This window comes from Homalodisca vitripennis, chromosome X (genome assembly GCF_021130785.1).
Source record: "Homalodisca vitripennis isolate AUS2020 chromosome X, UT_GWSS_2.1, whole genome shotgun sequence".
Classification (NCBI taxonomy): Eukaryota; Metazoa; Arthropoda; class Insecta; order Hemiptera; family Cicadellidae; genus Homalodisca; species Homalodisca vitripennis.
Genome location: NC_060215.1, coordinates 41,527,110 through 41,546,861, shown reverse-complemented (window position 1 = coordinate 41,546,861; position 19,752 = coordinate 41,527,110). Strand labels below are relative to the sequence as shown.

Here is a 19,752-nt window from a genome sequence, read left to right as displayed (position 1 = left end):
CTTCCCAGCAGGGTTTATTGTCCAACTGAAACTTTTGACCTTGGTGCAGTACTCTAGAAAGTGTCCCCTGGCCATCAACGTATCAATCCTACTCAGTTTGACCGAGCTCTTTCAACAAATTACATTGGGAACCCGTCATCGCCAATCCACTTCACTATGTTTTGGCTATCATCACTGGCTCTGTAAGTAGGCGTTGATAGAGCTTCTCACATCGTACGTAAATTTTCAAGTGGTCTGTTTACACGTGGTGTTTTCAACGCTCAAGTGCAGTGTGAATATCGTTCCCACAAAGAGCCAAGGAAGAATTGAAACCTCTGGCAGCTAAGAAGTAACATTGCCAGTGAAACGCCATGGCATGGATGTTTTACACCTTGCAATCCTTCTGATAAATAGGATCAGAGCAGGCCACTGAGGACAAAAAGATGTCTAAGACTTCTTGTGACTGCCGAAAGCCTTGCTACATGTGGTCCACTCTCATGTTACACACTCCGTAATAAATAAATATCCATTTCATGCGTCGTTTTATGAAAGTTATTCAGTGATCCCACAACACGTTGAACTTAAATTAAATCCTTTGATTTGAAATTAATTCAGACTTCAGGTTAATATTATAACTCCGTACAAGTTTTTATATTGCGGGTAGAATACTTATCAGCCTAGAGTATGAAGTTAGTGCCGTTCTTAATGGGGAGGACATTAATAACATACAAAGGTATGTTTTATTGGCTCATATGGTATCCATATGAATTTACACACGTGGTATACACAAACACATATTTCAACAGCATGTTCGGATCTATCGCCGTCAAGGAAACGAATTTTAAACGAGAAAATATATTTTTTATTACTGTATATGAACCTGTTAAAAGGTTATGGTGTTATATTGATAATTTCTAAGAATTTGAGCTTAACCTTTGTTTTTTTTGACAGGTCAAAGAAACCTTGAGGGCTTGGCTCCAACGGTCCAGAGACGGTTATGATACTGTGTATATTATTTACGATGTGTACTCGATGGCAGGGAATGGGACGTCCATTTAACGGGTTTCTGGCCAGGGTGTCCAGGGACGTGAGTGGCGGCCGGCAGGCGCCTTTGGGAAGTGGAAGGAAGACCAGCGCTGGCAGGTGACAAGGAGGGCCGTAAATCACAGAGGCCGCCACAAAACTGTCACCTTTGTGTTCTGTCACTTTTGGAAAAGGTGGACATCAACTATATAGGCCCGACTGATTCCAACGCATCCGATGAGTTATTGCCGCGTTTCTGGAAAAGATCTAGGCACATCTTTTACAGTGAGTTCTCTAAAATATGTCAAGAGGACGTTCTCAAAAACGAGGTTTATTTTGAAATCCCGTTATTTCCCACCAACCCTCTCACGCCATTGTGTGACATAAATATTACCTCAGTTCTCTTTGTGTTCTCACTCATATTATAAAACGGTACTAACACATTAAACAATTTGTTTAAAAAAAATTTAATATTTAATCGCTAAAGCACTGCACTAAAGGTGTGACTATGGATATGCTAAATTGAGTAATGCAGAGTTATTTTCAACTTTTTGCCTCTGAAGATACCCACAAAAACGGACAAAGTTGTGTAGAAACCACGTGTATAGATTTTATATTGCCGATATAACTTATGTTACCAGTATTACATAATGGTTCCTGCAAGTAAGACAAACAATACACATACATTTTTCCGGACTGATTTTAAAAGTTATACAGTTGTGATTTTAATGTATTTAAATAGATTTGTAAGTCGGAGGCTTGTGCGACAGCGACAACAATGTTCAAGTCGTTATTACTTTAATGCCAGATTTTCTACCAAACCTTGAGATAAAACTAATTGTCAATATAAAAATAAGTAACTTACTTCTTTCAGCATATAAGATGGAACTATAGGTAAATACAAAACTTCACGTGTTTAATAAAAACGTATTTGTTTTACAGGGAAAACAAAAAAAATCCATGAAATTGGATTAAATATCCATAACACACATTGAAGATTTCCCAGGATCATCTAATATGGCTTGGTTACGATGATTAATTAATTTTTAAGATACAAAATTAATTAAAATGAAAAAAGGATAATAAAAGGGTGGAAGGGAAGTTTACCTTAACACTATACTTAAGCGATGAACACGATAAGCAATATGTGGATTACCAAATAATTACAAAATCACGAATGTTTATGAGTAAATATGAAACAAACAGCTGAGAATTAACCAACATAGCTTTTCCGTACTGAATAACAACACAATCCATTATCGAATTCATAATCGACCTCTAAAAGCACCTAATTCTATAAATAGCTTAAACGGTTAGATGCCGAAAAGATATATTAAGTCCACAAACGTGAACAAACAAGTTAACTTAGTAAAACGTAAATTGCACTATAAATGGGCTTCGTAATTTTTGTTGGTTTAGCCGAAACAGAAATGAGTATATAAAACTAATCTCCATAAATTACAACCAACATATAAAATTATAGATGCTCATTTACAACCATGCGTTATTCAAGATATACCAAATACAAAGCATTAAATAGAAATGTAGTAAATATTATTAATTTTTAAATAATTACAACCTGCACGTGCACAAAAGCACGCAATAAATTATTATTATGAGCTTAAAAAATAATAATCAATTCCAATCAATATGTTCCCTAGCTAAAAAGAAACGCCCCTAGACAGAATCGGAAGGAATACACATTTTATGTAAAGAAACCATCTCGAAATAATATGAAGGTACATAACTATTATTTGGAATCTTGAATACTATACCAATCATATAAGTATTGCTGAGATTTTCACAAAATAATTTCACCCTGAGTCGTACACAGAACCTGAGTAAGAGCTGAAATAGTACAAGAAAACAAAATCCCAATATTACAGTAATTATTATGAAGTAAATCTAGTATTTTTATTCCCTTTCTATCACGGAGGAAACTTTAGTATCATTGGATGTTAAACTAAATCATGTGAGTTTAGATGTGTGTGTCACAATAATGGTAATTTCGCAGTTCTGCTAGTATTCCGTAAATAAGTGTCACCTCTTAGATGTTTACCCATTTGAATTCTGTTTGGGAAGAGTTCGATAAATCATTCCAAGACCCACCTAGTTACTTAGTTTGTCACTTTTACTCGTAAATGTTATTTCTCTATCTGAAACCATCACAGTTGCGACTAGTATAACCTTATCTAAGGCATTGCAGTACTTCATTTAACAATAACATTTTGTTAGTTTTAGTACTACAAGTGTCTTAAGACACCATATATGGGGAGAAAAATGTATATAAATTTAGCACACTCACGTGCATTGATGTACTCTAATCAACGCCGGTATTTACTAAACCTTAAGAGCGCCTGTGCAAATAATAAGCGTGAAGGACTGGTGGCTAGAGGAGCGTTCTTTCTCAAAGGTAAAATATTTCAACGCACAGTACAATAAATTGTGTAATTAGAAAGTGTGTTTTCTAAAAATTCTAAAATACTCTAAGAACACTTAATTTTTAAATGTATGAAAAAGGATTCACATTAAAGCGTGCCACAAAATAATCTTCTACTGGATTACCTACACTGGCAGAATGACAGAGGTGTCAGAGCGACAGAAATCGTTTCTAATTTTGTGTACAATCCAGCTGCACCCAGCTTTTCTTAATGAGGATTACAACAAGAAACACTATTAATGAGGATTCCAGGTCTTCCTGGAATATAAGTCCTTTCTTGGAATTCGTTTTTTCACTTTTGCAGACTCCATGCGAAGAACAGTGCAGCTGTCTCGTTATCGCATTAGATTTTCGTTATAATAGCAATATTCGAGGCATCAGTAATAATCCGACTAAAGGATGATGACAAGAAAAAATTGTTACTTAAATTTTAAAACTATTGTATAAAAACTGGCAAGGTGAAGCAGAATTTTACATCTGTCGGAAGATTCTTCTACCATTAATTTTCATTACTGCATCAAATTGTTTTTAGTTTCCATCTATTAGTGAGTTACCCTATTTCGAACTCTGTTTTTCACGAAATTTACTTATCATCATACTTAACCATAACAGTCAAAAGAGTTGGTTAGAAAGAACGATGAACTATTAAAATATCTGAACGTTATTTACCGATAGTTTGACCTTCATAAGTATACAATTGTTAATGTTAGTATTTACTTTTGTATTTTTATGGGTACTCTTACCGTGTTAATTTCGTATGCATGATATCATTGTATATAAACTCTAGGTGGACGGAGTATTCGCTGCAGAATATTTTAACGACTAACCACCTCAGAACGAGTGAAATAATATACCAATAATAGTATAAGTCAAAACTAACCATCAATATTGTATACAACGTCCTCATAGTGGCAGTTTACGTTTCTGAACAAGACACTACTTAATAATGAATTTATTGTTTATATACAGTTCTCGGCCACATAATTATGTTGCAGGGGGTTTAAGTTTGGTGTTTATTGTTGTAAACTATTATGGAACAGGGCTAAAAATCATGAATTAAAAGCTCCAGTCCTGAAATTTTAATGATATCCAGTATCTTAGCGTTAGCTTCTCCTCAACAAGTTAAACACCCCTGAGATCATAATTTGTGTTCCTTTAGAAGCACTGAATTTTTTATGTAACAGTTTGATAACAACCCGAAGTTAAATTATTGAAAAGTTATAAAACACAAGTCAACGTAATTTGCTTACTATTACATTTGGCATATAAAAGAAAACAAAAATACCATCAAGGTTTCAATTACAACAAAGTTCTTATTGAATATTATTATAAAAATACAGACTAGTATTTTTAACAGTTTGTTAATATCTGTCCACGAATAATTTTTAAGAAATGAATAATTTTCTCAACTGTTATTTAATAATTTATTAAGCAGACGACCAAGACACGTAGAAGTGTTATAACAATTACTTAATTTTCTCCTACATGATAGAGAATGTAATGATATTCAACTCATATCGTATTGTGTTTCATGGTACGAATTCGATCCTTTACCGTTATTTCAATGTTTACCCTTCAAACCTCATTCACTATCGAAAAACTACGTCATATTCATAAATATACAAGGATTATGTCATATTTTGCAATGTCCGTAAACGGGCCAACTTCAAGTACATTTGGGACTCATTTTATCACACCCTTTTCGCAAGTAAACACCTTAATGATATATCATACATTATTAAAATACCAGTTCTAGTGATAATTTCTAAATATCAAATATAAATACTAAAGGTTCTTGGTTATCCGACATTTTACTTATCTGACGTCACTGTGACGATTTTTGCTGATATTAATTGTACCATACTGTACAGTTTGTAGTTGTAGCTTTAGTATTTTTAATAGTGTCTTGTACTGTAATTATTACGGTCATATATCAAACTTAATATATATTTGATTTACTATTAAAACATAAACACGTCCATTTATAATCTAAAAGAAAGATACTTCGTATGCTTTGGTTTGCGAAATTAATGATCCTAAATTTAAGTAAAAATTCACCCATGAGTTTTGAAAGATTTAGATTTAATTTCGTATTAAAAAAAGGCGCACTTTAGTCATGGAATATGAATATAACAATAAATACTAATATAAACTAATGCTGTGTGAAGAGGGTTTACAGTTTTAAATCCTGTTTAATTAGTTTTCCCAAAACGTGCTATTTACCTTTAGTCAATTTTTTTTTTAATGAAGGTTTTTAGATCATCATCTAACGGACTTGACTCCTTGTGCAATAGTGTTTTTTTATTAATTGTATATTTTATTCGTATTTTATAATCTAATTTATTAATGCTGAAGGCAACACGATATTTGTTTCCATTAGAACAGTTTCACAAATCTATATACTACTATTACTGAAGTAAGACCCAAACTTAATTCATTATATTTATGAAAACAAAAACACACTTCGTCTTAAAATTATGAGACGTTATGCTATATTTTACTGATTAAAAATATGACAGAACTGAAACTAATAAAAAATAGTAAGGATAACTTCTATCGAAGATTGCTACACCTCGCATAATTAGTTTATAATTATCTTTATTTAATTTAAATTTGCTTTGCTGAATAATACCACATTACCTTTAAAATCGCAATACGTTTGTTGAGTATGCGCAAACCATTAGATTTAAGCCCTTCTCTTTTAAGCGTTTGGAATGTGGTAACATTTAAAATTAGATCCATTATATTTCGTATTTAAATTCACGAGACATAATCATATTAAGTTCATTGCAATCAAGTACTTGATTGTATTATGATTGAAAATAGGAATTATTTATATAAATAAGTTAGTGGTAAATTTTGTTGGAAGATAGTTGCTTATTCTACGCCAATCGTTAACAACAGAAAAAGTAGAAACAACCACAAAACTTGTATACAATCATACAATAACTGCCAAATTAAATGTTTTAATTTTTATAAATATAAAACAACACGTTTGCAAGAAAAATGCAAGATGATATACGGAACAAAACTCAAGCTATTATTTTAAACATTTGATATAACTACAAAAAGAAAGTTTGGCACAAACAGTTTAATGCTTAAAACAAAAGAACAAAAGCTTTAATGTGGTTAATAATTCCTATAACGGCTGTCTACTTGCGACATAATATTGTAAGTTTATTTAAAAACATATAATTTGTGAACTTCTTGAAAATTATACTTCTTAATTTGTACTCTTTATAAGAAATAACGGGGTATGTTCATATCTTTAAGCTTATAAAAGCACTAGTAATCAAACAAATTAAAACGAAATATCAAATGAAACTGCATGAATTGTGCTAGTGACATTTATCTCCAAACGCATGAAGCACGATCGCCAATGCAAAGGTTTCGCCGCTTTATGAAATCAATCCAAGAATAAAAACGAAATATCGTAAAGAAACGTTTATTTATTGAAGACATTATTTTATTATTACTCTCAATAAATAAATGAACCTTGAATATATTGTAAGTAGTTAAATCATTGTTTTAATAACTTGAGTTTCGTCTTGATGCTGCTAAAATACAACTGTTACTCAATCAATTTAACTCATTCATATCTTCCATTACGATAAAACGTATCGTTTATGTACGGATTCAAGATTTAATAATGCAAAAAATGTAATACACTTTCCTAATTTAGTTAGTTTTATTTTTACCATGATGCAAATGTTACAGTACTATATAATGAAATTACAGTTTTCTAAAATCCAATAGTGGAAAGTCTGACAATATCTTGAGTGACAAAGTAAAATATGTTACAGATTTGTACATTTTGAATGGATAAAATCTTGTAAGTATGGGCGGAAAAATGGATTTGTTTGTTGTAAGAAATCTCACATAACTAAAAAGTTAGTATACAATGGCCAATACTGTAAAATCCTAAATAAACGCAAACATGTATACGTTTTTTCCTGAATTGAAGATCTTTTAGTTAAAACGCATTGCTGTGATTGTTTCTGTTCAAGTAAATAGTTAGATACCAATCAATATTTTAAAAGAACGCGTTTTAATTTTAATAAACTACCCAGATTAAAATTTATCTTAAGACATTATTTTTTTAATTATTTTATTTAATTCCTGAAATTTCTTTCAAATTTTATCCTTTCATTAAATTTAAAACAATTTATATATTAAGAATTGATTGACTAAATCATGTCCTAATTTTAATTTATTTGTATACTTTCAGGATAATGTAATGCATTCATAACCCTATGTGGTACATGTTTTGAGAAGGAAGAGAATAATTTGTTTTTAATATATGTACAATTAATTAAGCGTTTAAATGTATTAATGTAAGATTGTTTTTGGCATAACAAATAATTAATTATACATGTATACATATAACAATTCATTTTACTTTTTCCATTTATTATATTTCATATTCAAACCGGATATATATTTTACACTGCAAAAGTCAAAATACCGTACAGATTGCCTAGAAATATTTTGATTTAAGAAGATTGTTAACGCTCTTTAGCAATTGATTCAGTACTGAAAACAATATATCAGAACGGTACTGTGCTGATGATCAAGGCTAAACATTTATAACGAAAGGGAGGGATATTTGGTGTCTAAATTAGGAGATTGTTATTTTTAAAAATTACCTATTTATTGTGATAGAATTACACTCACTAAAGTTAAAGTGATCGTATTTTTTATATCACACAAATTACTTTGTCAATCACGAATTTTAAATAAATTTTCATTTCACTGTAACGTTAAATGTAAATTTTACTTATACAGTAAACTAACATTAAAAATTAACTTAATATTCTGTTAGAATATTTAATTTTTTTTAATGATTTACTATGAAATATAAATACATTACGAGAAAATCATTAATACTGTATCACACATACTGTATTCACGGGGATAATTCCTACCCACTGTAAATTATCGAGCTTTAGGGATTTGTAGCATCCAATTATTCTAATTTAGTTTATACTAAATATCTTATAGCAATGCCCGTTATTAATATTGGCTTTAATATAGTTGAATAATCAGGAAGAACATAATTAATTTGCCAAATAGAATCCACCATAAATCGTTCACAATAAAAACGCATAAGCGATCGCATTTGGTTTGATCAATGCAAAAACACTTTGTTTGCACGGAATAAAATTTTTAGAAAAACATTCGAAATATACTGAGAGTTAAGAACAAAATACTTTGACTGCAATAAATGGCTACACTAAATATACTACTTATAGTAAAAATAAATGTTCTAGAAAAATATATGAAAATAAACTGAATTTATCGAGTTATAGACGATTCAATTTATATTTAGCTTTGTTCTTGGTGTATCCCTAATATTGACTTTAGTTTCGAAATATGCACAATATATGCCAATTTTTATGAAACGCATTACAATATTGACCCCATAGCCCGAGTAAAAATTATATTTTTACCTTTTTAATTTTTATCAGTGCACCCCAAATAATTTGCTATTTCTAACCTTAATACTTCAAAAATATGAAAACGCCATTGAGAGATATTTTGGTTATGAATAGGACACGGCAGAGTTTTTCTTAAACCTTGCCGATATAGCAACGTATTCAAATCTATTGTCAAGCAAAATCTTAAATAACAAATTAGGTGCAATGTTTACTTTCATGTTTACTTGTATTGACCGACTTTCACGAATGACTAACATAAATAACCTACTTAACAAGAGGAAATCAATAGTACTGTAGGATTTTAAGATGAACAGTTTATTAGCTGAATCTAATTTTGTACATGCTGTACCATGATACTACGCTACTGATGGATATGCAACTTAATGAATTATAAATTATAACATTATATTACATGCAAAATTCTTAAAATAGAAATATATTTTCCTCGGTATCCCTTAAATCCGTTATTAGATCTGTAGCTGCACCAAACCCATTTTAAAAACAAATCAGTGGGTTATGTTGTGAATTTTAGCACATGTATTAATTATCGTTTATTTTAGAAGCTGATCGATTTTTTTTTTAAAGTAAATTTACTATGTATACAGATGGAAAGTTTTAACAGAGATTATTCTACTTTTTAAGATCACATAATTTACAATGGTAGCAAAAGCGAAGGATAACTTGTTCATCTTTCTAATGACTTCAGACGAAGACGCTACCACAATTTGTATGCATTTATATTGAGATCATAGGTACAGATTCAACACCACTACTTTATATACCAGCTGTGCTATTGATGCTTTATGTACAGCTGCTTTTACTATATTTTGGTGGGTGATGTTATCTGTATTCCAAAATATAATTGAAAAAGATCTAGTAACGATATGCTTATTCACAGGAAATAGTTTCTTGACTTCTGAAGCTAAAGCCATGCATTAACGCAAGCGCCCAAATAGCAAGCCCAATTTTAAGAAAACCTTCCACCAAATTTAATTTTCTGGAGTCTAATCTAACTCTAGGATCTGCACACAGTTACTACATAATTAAGCAAAACTCACCCATGGGCGGGAGGATGAAAGGCCGTTCCTGCGCCTCCCGGGTGGAGGACTCTCCCGGAGGTCGGATCCCACAGGTACCTCCCTTCGTGGGTCCTCTGGTCCACCGGGAGCGGTGCATGGAAGGCGGCGAACGCCGAAGGAAACTGGAACGGCAGACCTGTCGGGGGAGGAGCCATATTATACACTTCCTTCTCGGGCATTTTGAACAATTCACTGTCACAAAACAACACAATTGCCTACAACAACGAGTTCACCATGAACATTCCAGACCACAATGAAAGATTCTGTCCGACAATTAAACAGATGCCGATTGGTCTACGACTACAATGCTCGGGAATTAGCCGGATTATTTCATTGTTGCGCCAACAATCGGACCACATTGTTTCCGAACTCCATCTTGTACCCCCACTCTTCTCCACGGTTAATGTCTTCATCCTCCGAACCCGAGATGGGCCGCTGGACCGTCATTATCACTACGGTATAATTTTCGAATACTCCGTCCCACAACACTTCCCCCCCTTGTCCGATCTCTATTATCCTGGGGCCTGCGGCACAATGTCGGATTAACATACACTTCGCTCAGTGTTCGGCTTTAACGTTATTTATGTCACCATATTTTTCCACCCGGTATTGAATATTTATTAGTTTTTGGTCCTTATTTGAATTGCCGGAGAAACTGTTGATTTCCGGTCCAAGTAAGAAGGACACCGTCGAACTCCGGAGGATTAGAGCTGGTCCAACGGAAGAAAGCGATCTTCAAGCACAGAGGAAATCACTAATTAGTCTTGAACACAAAAGTACTCCGGACACACGAGTACTGGACGGTAGCACTGTCCACGTCACAACGTGGCCTCAAAACTATCACAAAGGTAACACACTAGCAAGTCCTGAAGCACAACGGACCTAACCTCAAACGCTGCACGGACGGGACAAGTGTAGTGTAGTACAATAGAAGCGACCGGACCCTGTCTGAGTCTGACAGTCAACAGCTCACTCTGCAGGCTGTAATTGTCCCCTCCTCCCTCCCTCCGCCCCACCAAGTCACGTGGCATCTCCTCTCTCTCTCTCTCTTCTTTACTCCCCCTCCCCACCCCTTCAACACCGCTCCTGGCCACTCCACTCATTATGGCTTGTTATGCATTTCTTTACGGATGCGGATAAAGACATTTTCTGCCCGCCTCGATTATGTTCCGCTGTACGCCCAGGTTTGAAATTGTTATTAAAAGTAGTCAAAATAATAAATAAATTATCTATCGAAATATAAAACAGACATGCAAATTGGAAAAAGCAATATCGCCATTAACAGTAGCACCAGCCTGTACTTTAATTAAATAATTCTTTAAGATACTAATACTCCGATCCTCTAGTACTTTTAAATATATTTTAGATGCAATATGTAATTCGGTGAGCCCTGGTCCATAATGTATTTTTTGCTAGATAATACCATGAACTCTGCTGACACCCATTGACTCCTAATGTAGCTAAATAATGCCAATTGAGAACTGTAATGTACTTCTCCTCTGCTGACTGTTTCCCGTTGAGTTCTAATGCAGCTCTCCCGTACTAAATAATACCACTTAAGAACTGTAATGTACTTCTCTGCTGACTGATTCCCGTTGAGTTCTAATGTAGCACTCCCGTACTAAATAATACCACTTAAGAACTGTAATGTACTTCTCTGCTGACTGATTCCCGTTGAGTTCTAATGCAGCTCTCCCGTACTAAATAATACCACTTAAGAACTGTAATGTACTTCTCCTCTGCTGACTGATTCCCGGTGAGTTCTAATGTAGCTCTCCCGCGCTAAATAATACCAGTTTAGAACTGCAATGTACTTCTCCTCTGCTGACTGATTCCCGTTGAGTTCTAATGCAGCTCTCCCGTACTAAATAATACTAGTTTAGAACTGTGATGTACTTCTCCTCTACTGACTGATTCCCGGTGAGTTCTAATGCAGCTCTCCCGTACTAAATAATACTAGTTTAGAACTGTGATGTACTTCTCCTCTACTGACTGATTCCCGTTGAGTTCTAATGCAGCTCTCCCGTACTAAATAATACCACTTAAGAACTGTAATGTACTTCTCCTCTGCTGACTGATTCCCGTTGAGTTCTAATGTAGCTCTCCCGTACTAAATAATACCAGTTTAGAACTGTAATGTACTTCTCCTCTGCTGACTGATTCCCGTTGAGTTCTAATGTAGCTCTCCCGTACTAAATAATACCAGTTTAGAACTGTAATGTACTTCTCCTCTGCTGACTGATTCCCGTTGAGTTCTAATGCAGCTCTCCCGTACTAAATAATACTAGTTTAGAACTGTGATGTACTTCTCCTCTACTGACTGATTCCCGTTGAGTTCTAATGCAGCTCTCCCGTACTAAATAATACTAGTTTAGAACTGTGATGTACTTCTCCTCTACTGACTGATTCCCGGTGAGTTCTAATGCAGCTCTCCCGTACTAAATAATACTAGTTTAGAACTGTGATGTACTTCTCCTCTGCTGACTGATTCCCGTTGAGTTCTAATGCAGCTCTCCCGTACTAAATAATACCACTTAAGAACTGTAATGTACTTCTCCTCTGCTGACTGATTCCCGGTGAGTTCTAATGTAGCTCTCCCGCGCTAAATAATACCAGTTTAGAACTGCAATGTACTTCTCCTCTGCTGACTGATTCCCGTTGAGTTCTAATGTAGCTCTCCCGTACTAAATAATACCAGTTTAGAATTGTAATATACTTCTCCTCTGCTGACTGATCCCGTTGAATTCTAATTCAGCTCTCCCGTACTAAATAATACCAATTTAGAACTGTAATGTACTTCTCCTCTGCTGACTGATTCCTGTTGAGTTCTAATGGAGCTCTCCCGTACTAAATAATACCACTTAAGAACTGTGATGTACTTCTCCTCTACTGACTGATTCCCGGTGAGTTCTAATGTAGCTCTCCCGTACTAAATAATACTAGTTTAGAACTGTGATGTACTTCTCCTCTACTGACTGATTCCCGTTGAGTTCTAATGTAGCTCTCCCGTACTAAATAATACTAGTTTAGAACTGTGATGTACTTCTCCTCTACTGACTGATTCCCGTTGAGTTCTAATGCAGCTCTCCCGTACTAAATAATACTAGTTTAGAACTGTGATGTACTTCTCCTCTACTGACTGATTCCCGTTGAGTTCTAATGTAGCTCTCCCGTACTAAATAATACTAGTTTAGAACTGTGATGTACTTCTCCTCTACTGACTGATTCCCGGTTGAGTTCTAATGCAGCTCTCCCGTACTAAATAATACTAGTTTAGAACTGTGATGTACTTCTCCTCTGCTGACTGATTCCCGTTGAGTTCTAATGCAGCTCTCCCGTACTAAATAATACCACTTAAGAACTGTAATGTACTTCTCCTCTGCTGACTGATTCCCGGTTGAGTTCTAATGTAGCTCTCCCGCGCTAAATAATACCAGTTTAGAACTGCAATGTACTTCTCCTCTGCTGACTGATTCCCGTTGAGTTCTAATGTAGCTCTCCCGTACTAAATAATACCAGTTTAGAATTGTAATATACTTCTCCTCTGCTAAATGATCCCGTTGAATTCTAATTCAGCTCTCCCGTACTAAATAATACCAATTTAGAACTGTAATGTACTTCTCCTCTGCTGACTGATTCCTGTTGAGTTCTAATGTAGCTCTCCCGTACTAAATAATACCAGTTTAGAACTGTGATGTACTTCTCCTCTGCTGACTGATTCTCGTTGAGTTCTAATGGAGCTCTCCCGTACTAAATAATACCAGTTTAGAACTGTGATGTACTTCTCCTCTGCTGACTGATTCCCGTTGAGGTCTAATGCAGCTCTCCCGTACTAAATAATACCAGTTTAGAACTGTAATGTACTTCTCCTCTGCTGACTGATTCCCGTTGAGTTCTAATGTAGCTCTCCCGCGCTAAATAATACCAGTTTAGAACTGTAATGTACTTCTCCTCTGCTGACTGATATCCGTTGCCACATAATAAGGGTTATCTATATGTGTGCTACTATGACGCATTCATCAACAAGAAGACAAATAAATGTAGCTAAATAAGTTCACAAAATTTCTGAAACATTTATTAAATTTAAATATTTGAAAGCTAACCTTTTTGTAAAGAGGTTTCCGAAAATTTAATTAAGACGACTGTGTTGAGGCAATTTTGAGATTGGATCCATTAGAAAAATATAAGACAGTTTTCTTCTTTTTTCGGATTTCTGCAATATGTTCCACTTTAAAGTTCCGACGTAACTATTTGTGGGGGTTGCCTCTAGAGTGTTCACAATTTTTTTATAAACCCCCAATTTAAACAGTTTAGGATTTCCTTTCTTATGTAACCGGTAATCATACTGGGAAAACTCGGGCATATTTAAACTACATCTTAAAGAGATATCTTTTAAAACCCGTGATAAAAATCCCCAGTGAAATTGTTTGATTTACGGCTGGCTCTTTAGCCAAAAGGGCATATCCACCCGGCAAAGAAATATACAAAATTCCAAATCACCTCTTCTTGAATTTACACCTCATAATATACAGGGGTGCTGAAAAGTCCCGGGACGGTCTAATAACTTTTGAACTAATTACAATATAAGAACCAAAATTTACATCAAGCTTTTGCTCATATAAAACTATTATTTTATGTATTTCACAATGATATCCTGCTTATGGGGGACGTCCCGCTAAGGGTTGGTGAAAATTCTTAAATAGAAGCATAGGTCGAGTCGTACATCAAATTAAAGCTCAACTGAATTTTGAGTTTGGTTCCAGTTCACCCTCCTTTTATTCCTGTGGACATCTTCAGTTATATTATATATTAATATACTGCATACATATTATTTTTTGTCCAATACTATGCCCTTTCACTGTTTACGTTAAAGGAACTATTATTGTTTACGGTATTTAGTAGTACGGTATCTTTATAGCGATAACGTTAGGTAGTTTCACTGATAATGTTATATAACAGATTGTTAGTAGTCATTAACAATGTGGAATAATGAATGAAATTGTTTAAAAAAAAAAAAGATTTGTGGCCATAAAACGGAATGTGACTGTACTTTCTTTAGCAAAATTCCAATGCCAACCACATGTCACATTAGAGAGCCCTGAATCCAGGCCTAGTTCGCTTCGCTCGTGAATGGGAGCGATGCTTAAGGGGGGGGGGGGGTCCTAAGTCCCAGTGTTTGGGCAAGGCTCCGTCACCACCACGTATTAACACTAATGGCGAGAACAGGTCGACAAGTAAATGTTTAAATTATTCAAGAGCCTCCGTCGTCCGTGAAACTTATCACACCAAACAAACAGACAGGCAAACAAACAGACGCACGGGTAAAAATAAAGAGTACGCGCCAAACCTGATTGCCAAGCCTACTAGGAGCGTGGGCGGACCCGAGCGCGCGACGGGCGACTTGGCCGCAAAGTGGCGAGTCCGGCCTCCTAGCGCAGGTGTGCACAAATTATACGGTTACAGTTTGTGAGGAAATCTTTTTTTTATTGGGTAATTCGACATGTACTACATTATACGGGGAGGGAGGATTCTGACGAAAATACCCAAAACTGATTCGTCTTTTACAACCACTTATATATTATAAATTAAAAAAGTCGCGACCGGGCGAAATCTTATATAGCCATACCAGTGAAATTTTATAAAGAATTAAGGGGCTGAGAAATCTTTTTGCAACTATTGTCAAATGATGACAAAACGATGTTCCAACATTGAATGTCTTCCTTTTGAGTACCATCCCGAAACTCAAAAAGCATGGTAAAAGTATGGTATTTGTGGGACACCGTTTTAAATATATTTGCACCCCTAATATTTTAGTGAAAACAATTAAAGGACAGTACAGCATTCCTTTGGGTGTAATTGAAACATTTTGGACTCAGTTATATTTTCAGCTAATTAAAATGAAGCCGTTTATAGACAGAATATATTCAAACTTTTATTGGAAAAGATTTTAAACGGTACTCCATATGGAATTCAGTATTTGAATTTCACTAACTATTACTCTGTTATAGTAATAATTATAGAAAAAAATAACATGTTTAAAAAAATCAAATTTTTAATTATAGATTTGTAGATTAAATGAAAACATCAAACTTTGAGAAAATACGTTTTATTTTCAATTAGTACAAACATGTAAAAATTTGTATTTATAGTAAACCATATAATTTCCTAATCTTACATACCACGTTTAGGAGGATCATTTCACAATCAATAATAAAACCATATGTTGAAAGAAAACAAAAATTAAGGAAAATAAAAACCTCATGAGACATGTTTTATTCGAGCATTCGTGTTAAACTTTATTCTGATCGGAAAGTATTACAATTTCATAAGTTTTGATCCTTATACGACATAAACAGTAATAAGACAAGTAGGGTTAGTTTTGAGTTACTTACTTGGGCATAAGACAATATTTTGTTACTCGTAACACTATACTATGCCGTACACTATTTTTACTACCCATCAGGGGTTTTATTTTAGAGAAATTCATACTGTACGCATTGTGATTCCCTCAAAAATAGTTTTTAAAATGTTGAATATATTTCATTTAAACTAATTTTGTGCTTATTTTACTTATTGTTAATAGTAATTTTAAGTATACAGCAATCATCAAGTAAAGAAATCTGAAATTTCCATATCACATTTTTAATAGAGTTTGTAAATTTTTCTTGAAGTTACGTATGTTTTTTTATTATAACAATGGGTTGGGATGCATTTTTCCTGTTATTTTTTCTAACGAATAGGAAATTTATGGAAATAAACCGCCTAGAGTAAGGCAACTTAAAAACTAAGCCAAATTAGTAAAAACGTCTATTTACCAACGTTAATTTATATCTAAGATACTAAAAGTATTATAAGATTAGTACCTATTTTAAGGATATAGTAAATAGTATTAAAGTAGATTATTTTTTAGTAATTAAGCTTGTTTACTTGGAAGTAGTTGTTCGTAGCCTTTTTTGGTTGACTCTTTAAAAATACTACTGTCTTTAATTTATTTGTTCAACTAACGTTTGCCAGATACAATTAAAATCAGTGAGTTTCTAAAGATTTCTTGTGTGTAAATAAAAAACTAGGTGTACGAGAACAAAGAAATGCGATTCAAACGTCTCATCCAGAGCATTTAGAGTTTATGATTTAAGACAAGCATATTAGATAGAGCAGCCGAATTGTCGAAAATAATTACGATATGTGTGAGTTATATTGAAAGTGACACGAGATAAAATTTGAAAGCATGAAAGGTACTTAACTGGAGGTGTAATACTCGGGACGGGCGGGAGAATGAATAGTGGCAGTGAATAGAGTCGAGACGTGAATACATAATAAGGGCCTGCTTTGTGGATAGAATTACAGGATCTGGTCGCTAGTTAGTGGTGCCATGTGCCACACAGGAGAGAAGAGATTTAGTAATATCACGCTGGAATACCGAGACGACTGATTCTGATATTACTTGTGAAATTTAGTGAGAACGGCTCAACATTTGCTAGAAACGTCTGATTGATCTGATTTACCTATCGTACGCCTTTTATTATTAGAGGCCAAAAAATGAACGGATTTTACCACGTGAAAGCTACAAACTTAACTTGTTGTTTGTATATTTACGATAAAGAAAACATAAATGCACCGTCAGCGCTTAGATTTGCACACTGGTGAGTGGCACTGTCACATACATACTGATCACTTATAACGGAGGACTACAAGTTCGAGCATCGTTCCCCTACAGGACCTCCTTCCGCTACAGGACTTCAAGAGGTGCTTACTAAGTCCTCACAGATCCTTAAAGGGGTTTTTCCATCAGTCCGGTCAACACCTATGATAAATTTTATGGTCTCAGTGAGGTTAACGGCTGGAGTGTCAAAATTTTAAGTTCGCCTTGTAATTGTGTATTATTTTTATGTGATCGGAAGTTACAACGTGGTATGCAAGTTGACAGTATGTACATAAGAAATGAGGAAGTTAGGGTTACGTTAGTTTTGTTTTTTTACTAAACTTATGTTTGTTTTCTACATTGTTTATTCGTTTGTAGAAAGTTTGGTTCAACTTCTTTGCATTATTTTCAAATTTATTTTTGTCCACACCGGTAACTAGATTCGCGTTTTTAACCTATCGCAATCGTCCTCCTGAACAAAAACATATAAGGGTTTAGGGGATGAAAATTGCAAATAATTAATTGTAGAACATTAAAAGTGGAACTACTTTTCTCGCAAGATAGTAGTAATACTTTATAGTTAGCTGAATTTACAATATTTGTTTGTTTTGTCAAATTGCGTTTACTAGCTAGCATTAATGGCCAGAGGCATTCGTTATAAGATCATCCAGAATGAACTATTTTGGTGGTAGGTACTACTACCTCGAAGGATGTTTTTTATATGTCGCTACTGGTATTGCACTGCGCTGATGGCCGGAGGCACTTGTGCCAGGAAGATCTTAGGTCTTAAAAGTCTACGTCTAATAACATAAACGTCTTTCATTTACGTCAAACACCCCTGATTTTAGCATTATTGTTATTTCACGAACCCAAAGATGGCATAACGGCAACTATTACGAGGTAAACTCACGATCATATCAAAGCCACGTGACGCCCGTAGAACAATAAAATATTACTCCGTGCTAGAAAAGTATTTCCACTTTTAATATTCTATAACTTTCTTATTTTCATCGCCACTGCTTGAAATCTTATATTATTTTATGCAAGAGGAGGATATTATAGGTTATTAACGCGAAACGCATCTTTTGCCAAGTTAATAATTACCAAATGTCATTCTTATACTTTCTTAGGTTTTGGGTGTGACCTTCTTTACATATACTGAGACACCTACTGCAGAGTTAGAAATCGATATTCCTGGCTCTATCGAGATTTGGCCTATGTTTATCTCGATTCGTCTTCTATCATACAAGAATATGTGATTGACGTTGTCCAGCTTCGCTGCCAAACTTCCCTTATTTCAACAGGTAAACTCATAAACTGCATGATAGGTGATGCATTGGTCCTAGTAAAAATTCACTTCTCCATGTCCACCCACTCACTGGTTATATCTTACTGCCATCTTTTTCACCAGTCCACCATGTCATGTATGTTGTCGGATTTTAGGATGGACGAGTCAACTTTTACCCACTTAAACCAGTGAAACAAGATATCGAAGTGAGTAATTTAATTTGAAATAAGTTTTTGAGAAAGATATAGTCAGTCAATACTAATAAACAATAAATTGTACATAAAATGGGAAGGCAAACAGTTATTAATACTGAAACCTACTGAGACGTAACAGCTATGTATCAGCTAAGAAATTATCAAGGGAGAACGTGACTAACGTTGTCTCAATGTAAGGGTGACCTCTCAAGTCAGTTTAGGAATAGAAGAATGCAGGGCCAGATTTGACAAGGATAGAAATTGTGCTAGAGAAACCAAATGTCCTCTAGCGTCTAGAGGCGGGCTCTATTCTTCGACATGGAAGTAAACAGTTGAAAATGGCAAGACTGAAGAAACAGGACTTGATGTAGATCGACCGTGAAGAGGGTGCAAGGACTGTCTAGTTTTTCTCACAAGAATTAATTTCTGTTGGCCAAAAGGTAAAATTAAACGGCAATTCTAGAAGTGTTCTGATCTGACGGGAAGAAGTAGAGCTGTGGCCGCGGGCCTCTGTAGGGGGGGACAAGGAGGAAAGTGCTGACCTCATGGTTCGCGTCATTGTTCGCACCTGCCGTTGTTTGACTGTTAAAGCCAACCCTCCATCATCGTCCTCAATTTGATGACTGGCCGAATACCTCATCTTAACCCCGGCATCGGCATCGACTTCCA

At 34.6% G+C, this 19,752-nt stretch overlaps 1 protein-coding gene across 1 annotated transcript in view; it reads right to left on the bottom strand.

The window, feature by feature from the left end:
- The window catches only part of LOC124368959 (transcriptional activator cubitus interruptus), a 103,049-nt gene extending 92,114 nt beyond the window's left edge, over positions 1 to 10,935 (bottom strand). Inside the window, exon 1 of the mRNA XM_046826533.1 lies at positions 9,939 to 10,935. Coding sequence (XP_046682489.1) covers positions 9,939 to 10,138 — 200 coding nt within the window. The 5' untranslated portion in view covers positions 10,139 to 10,935. The remainder of the gene's footprint in view (positions 1 to 9,938) is intronic.
- Positions 10,936 to 19,752: the final 8,817 nt, after the last annotated feature.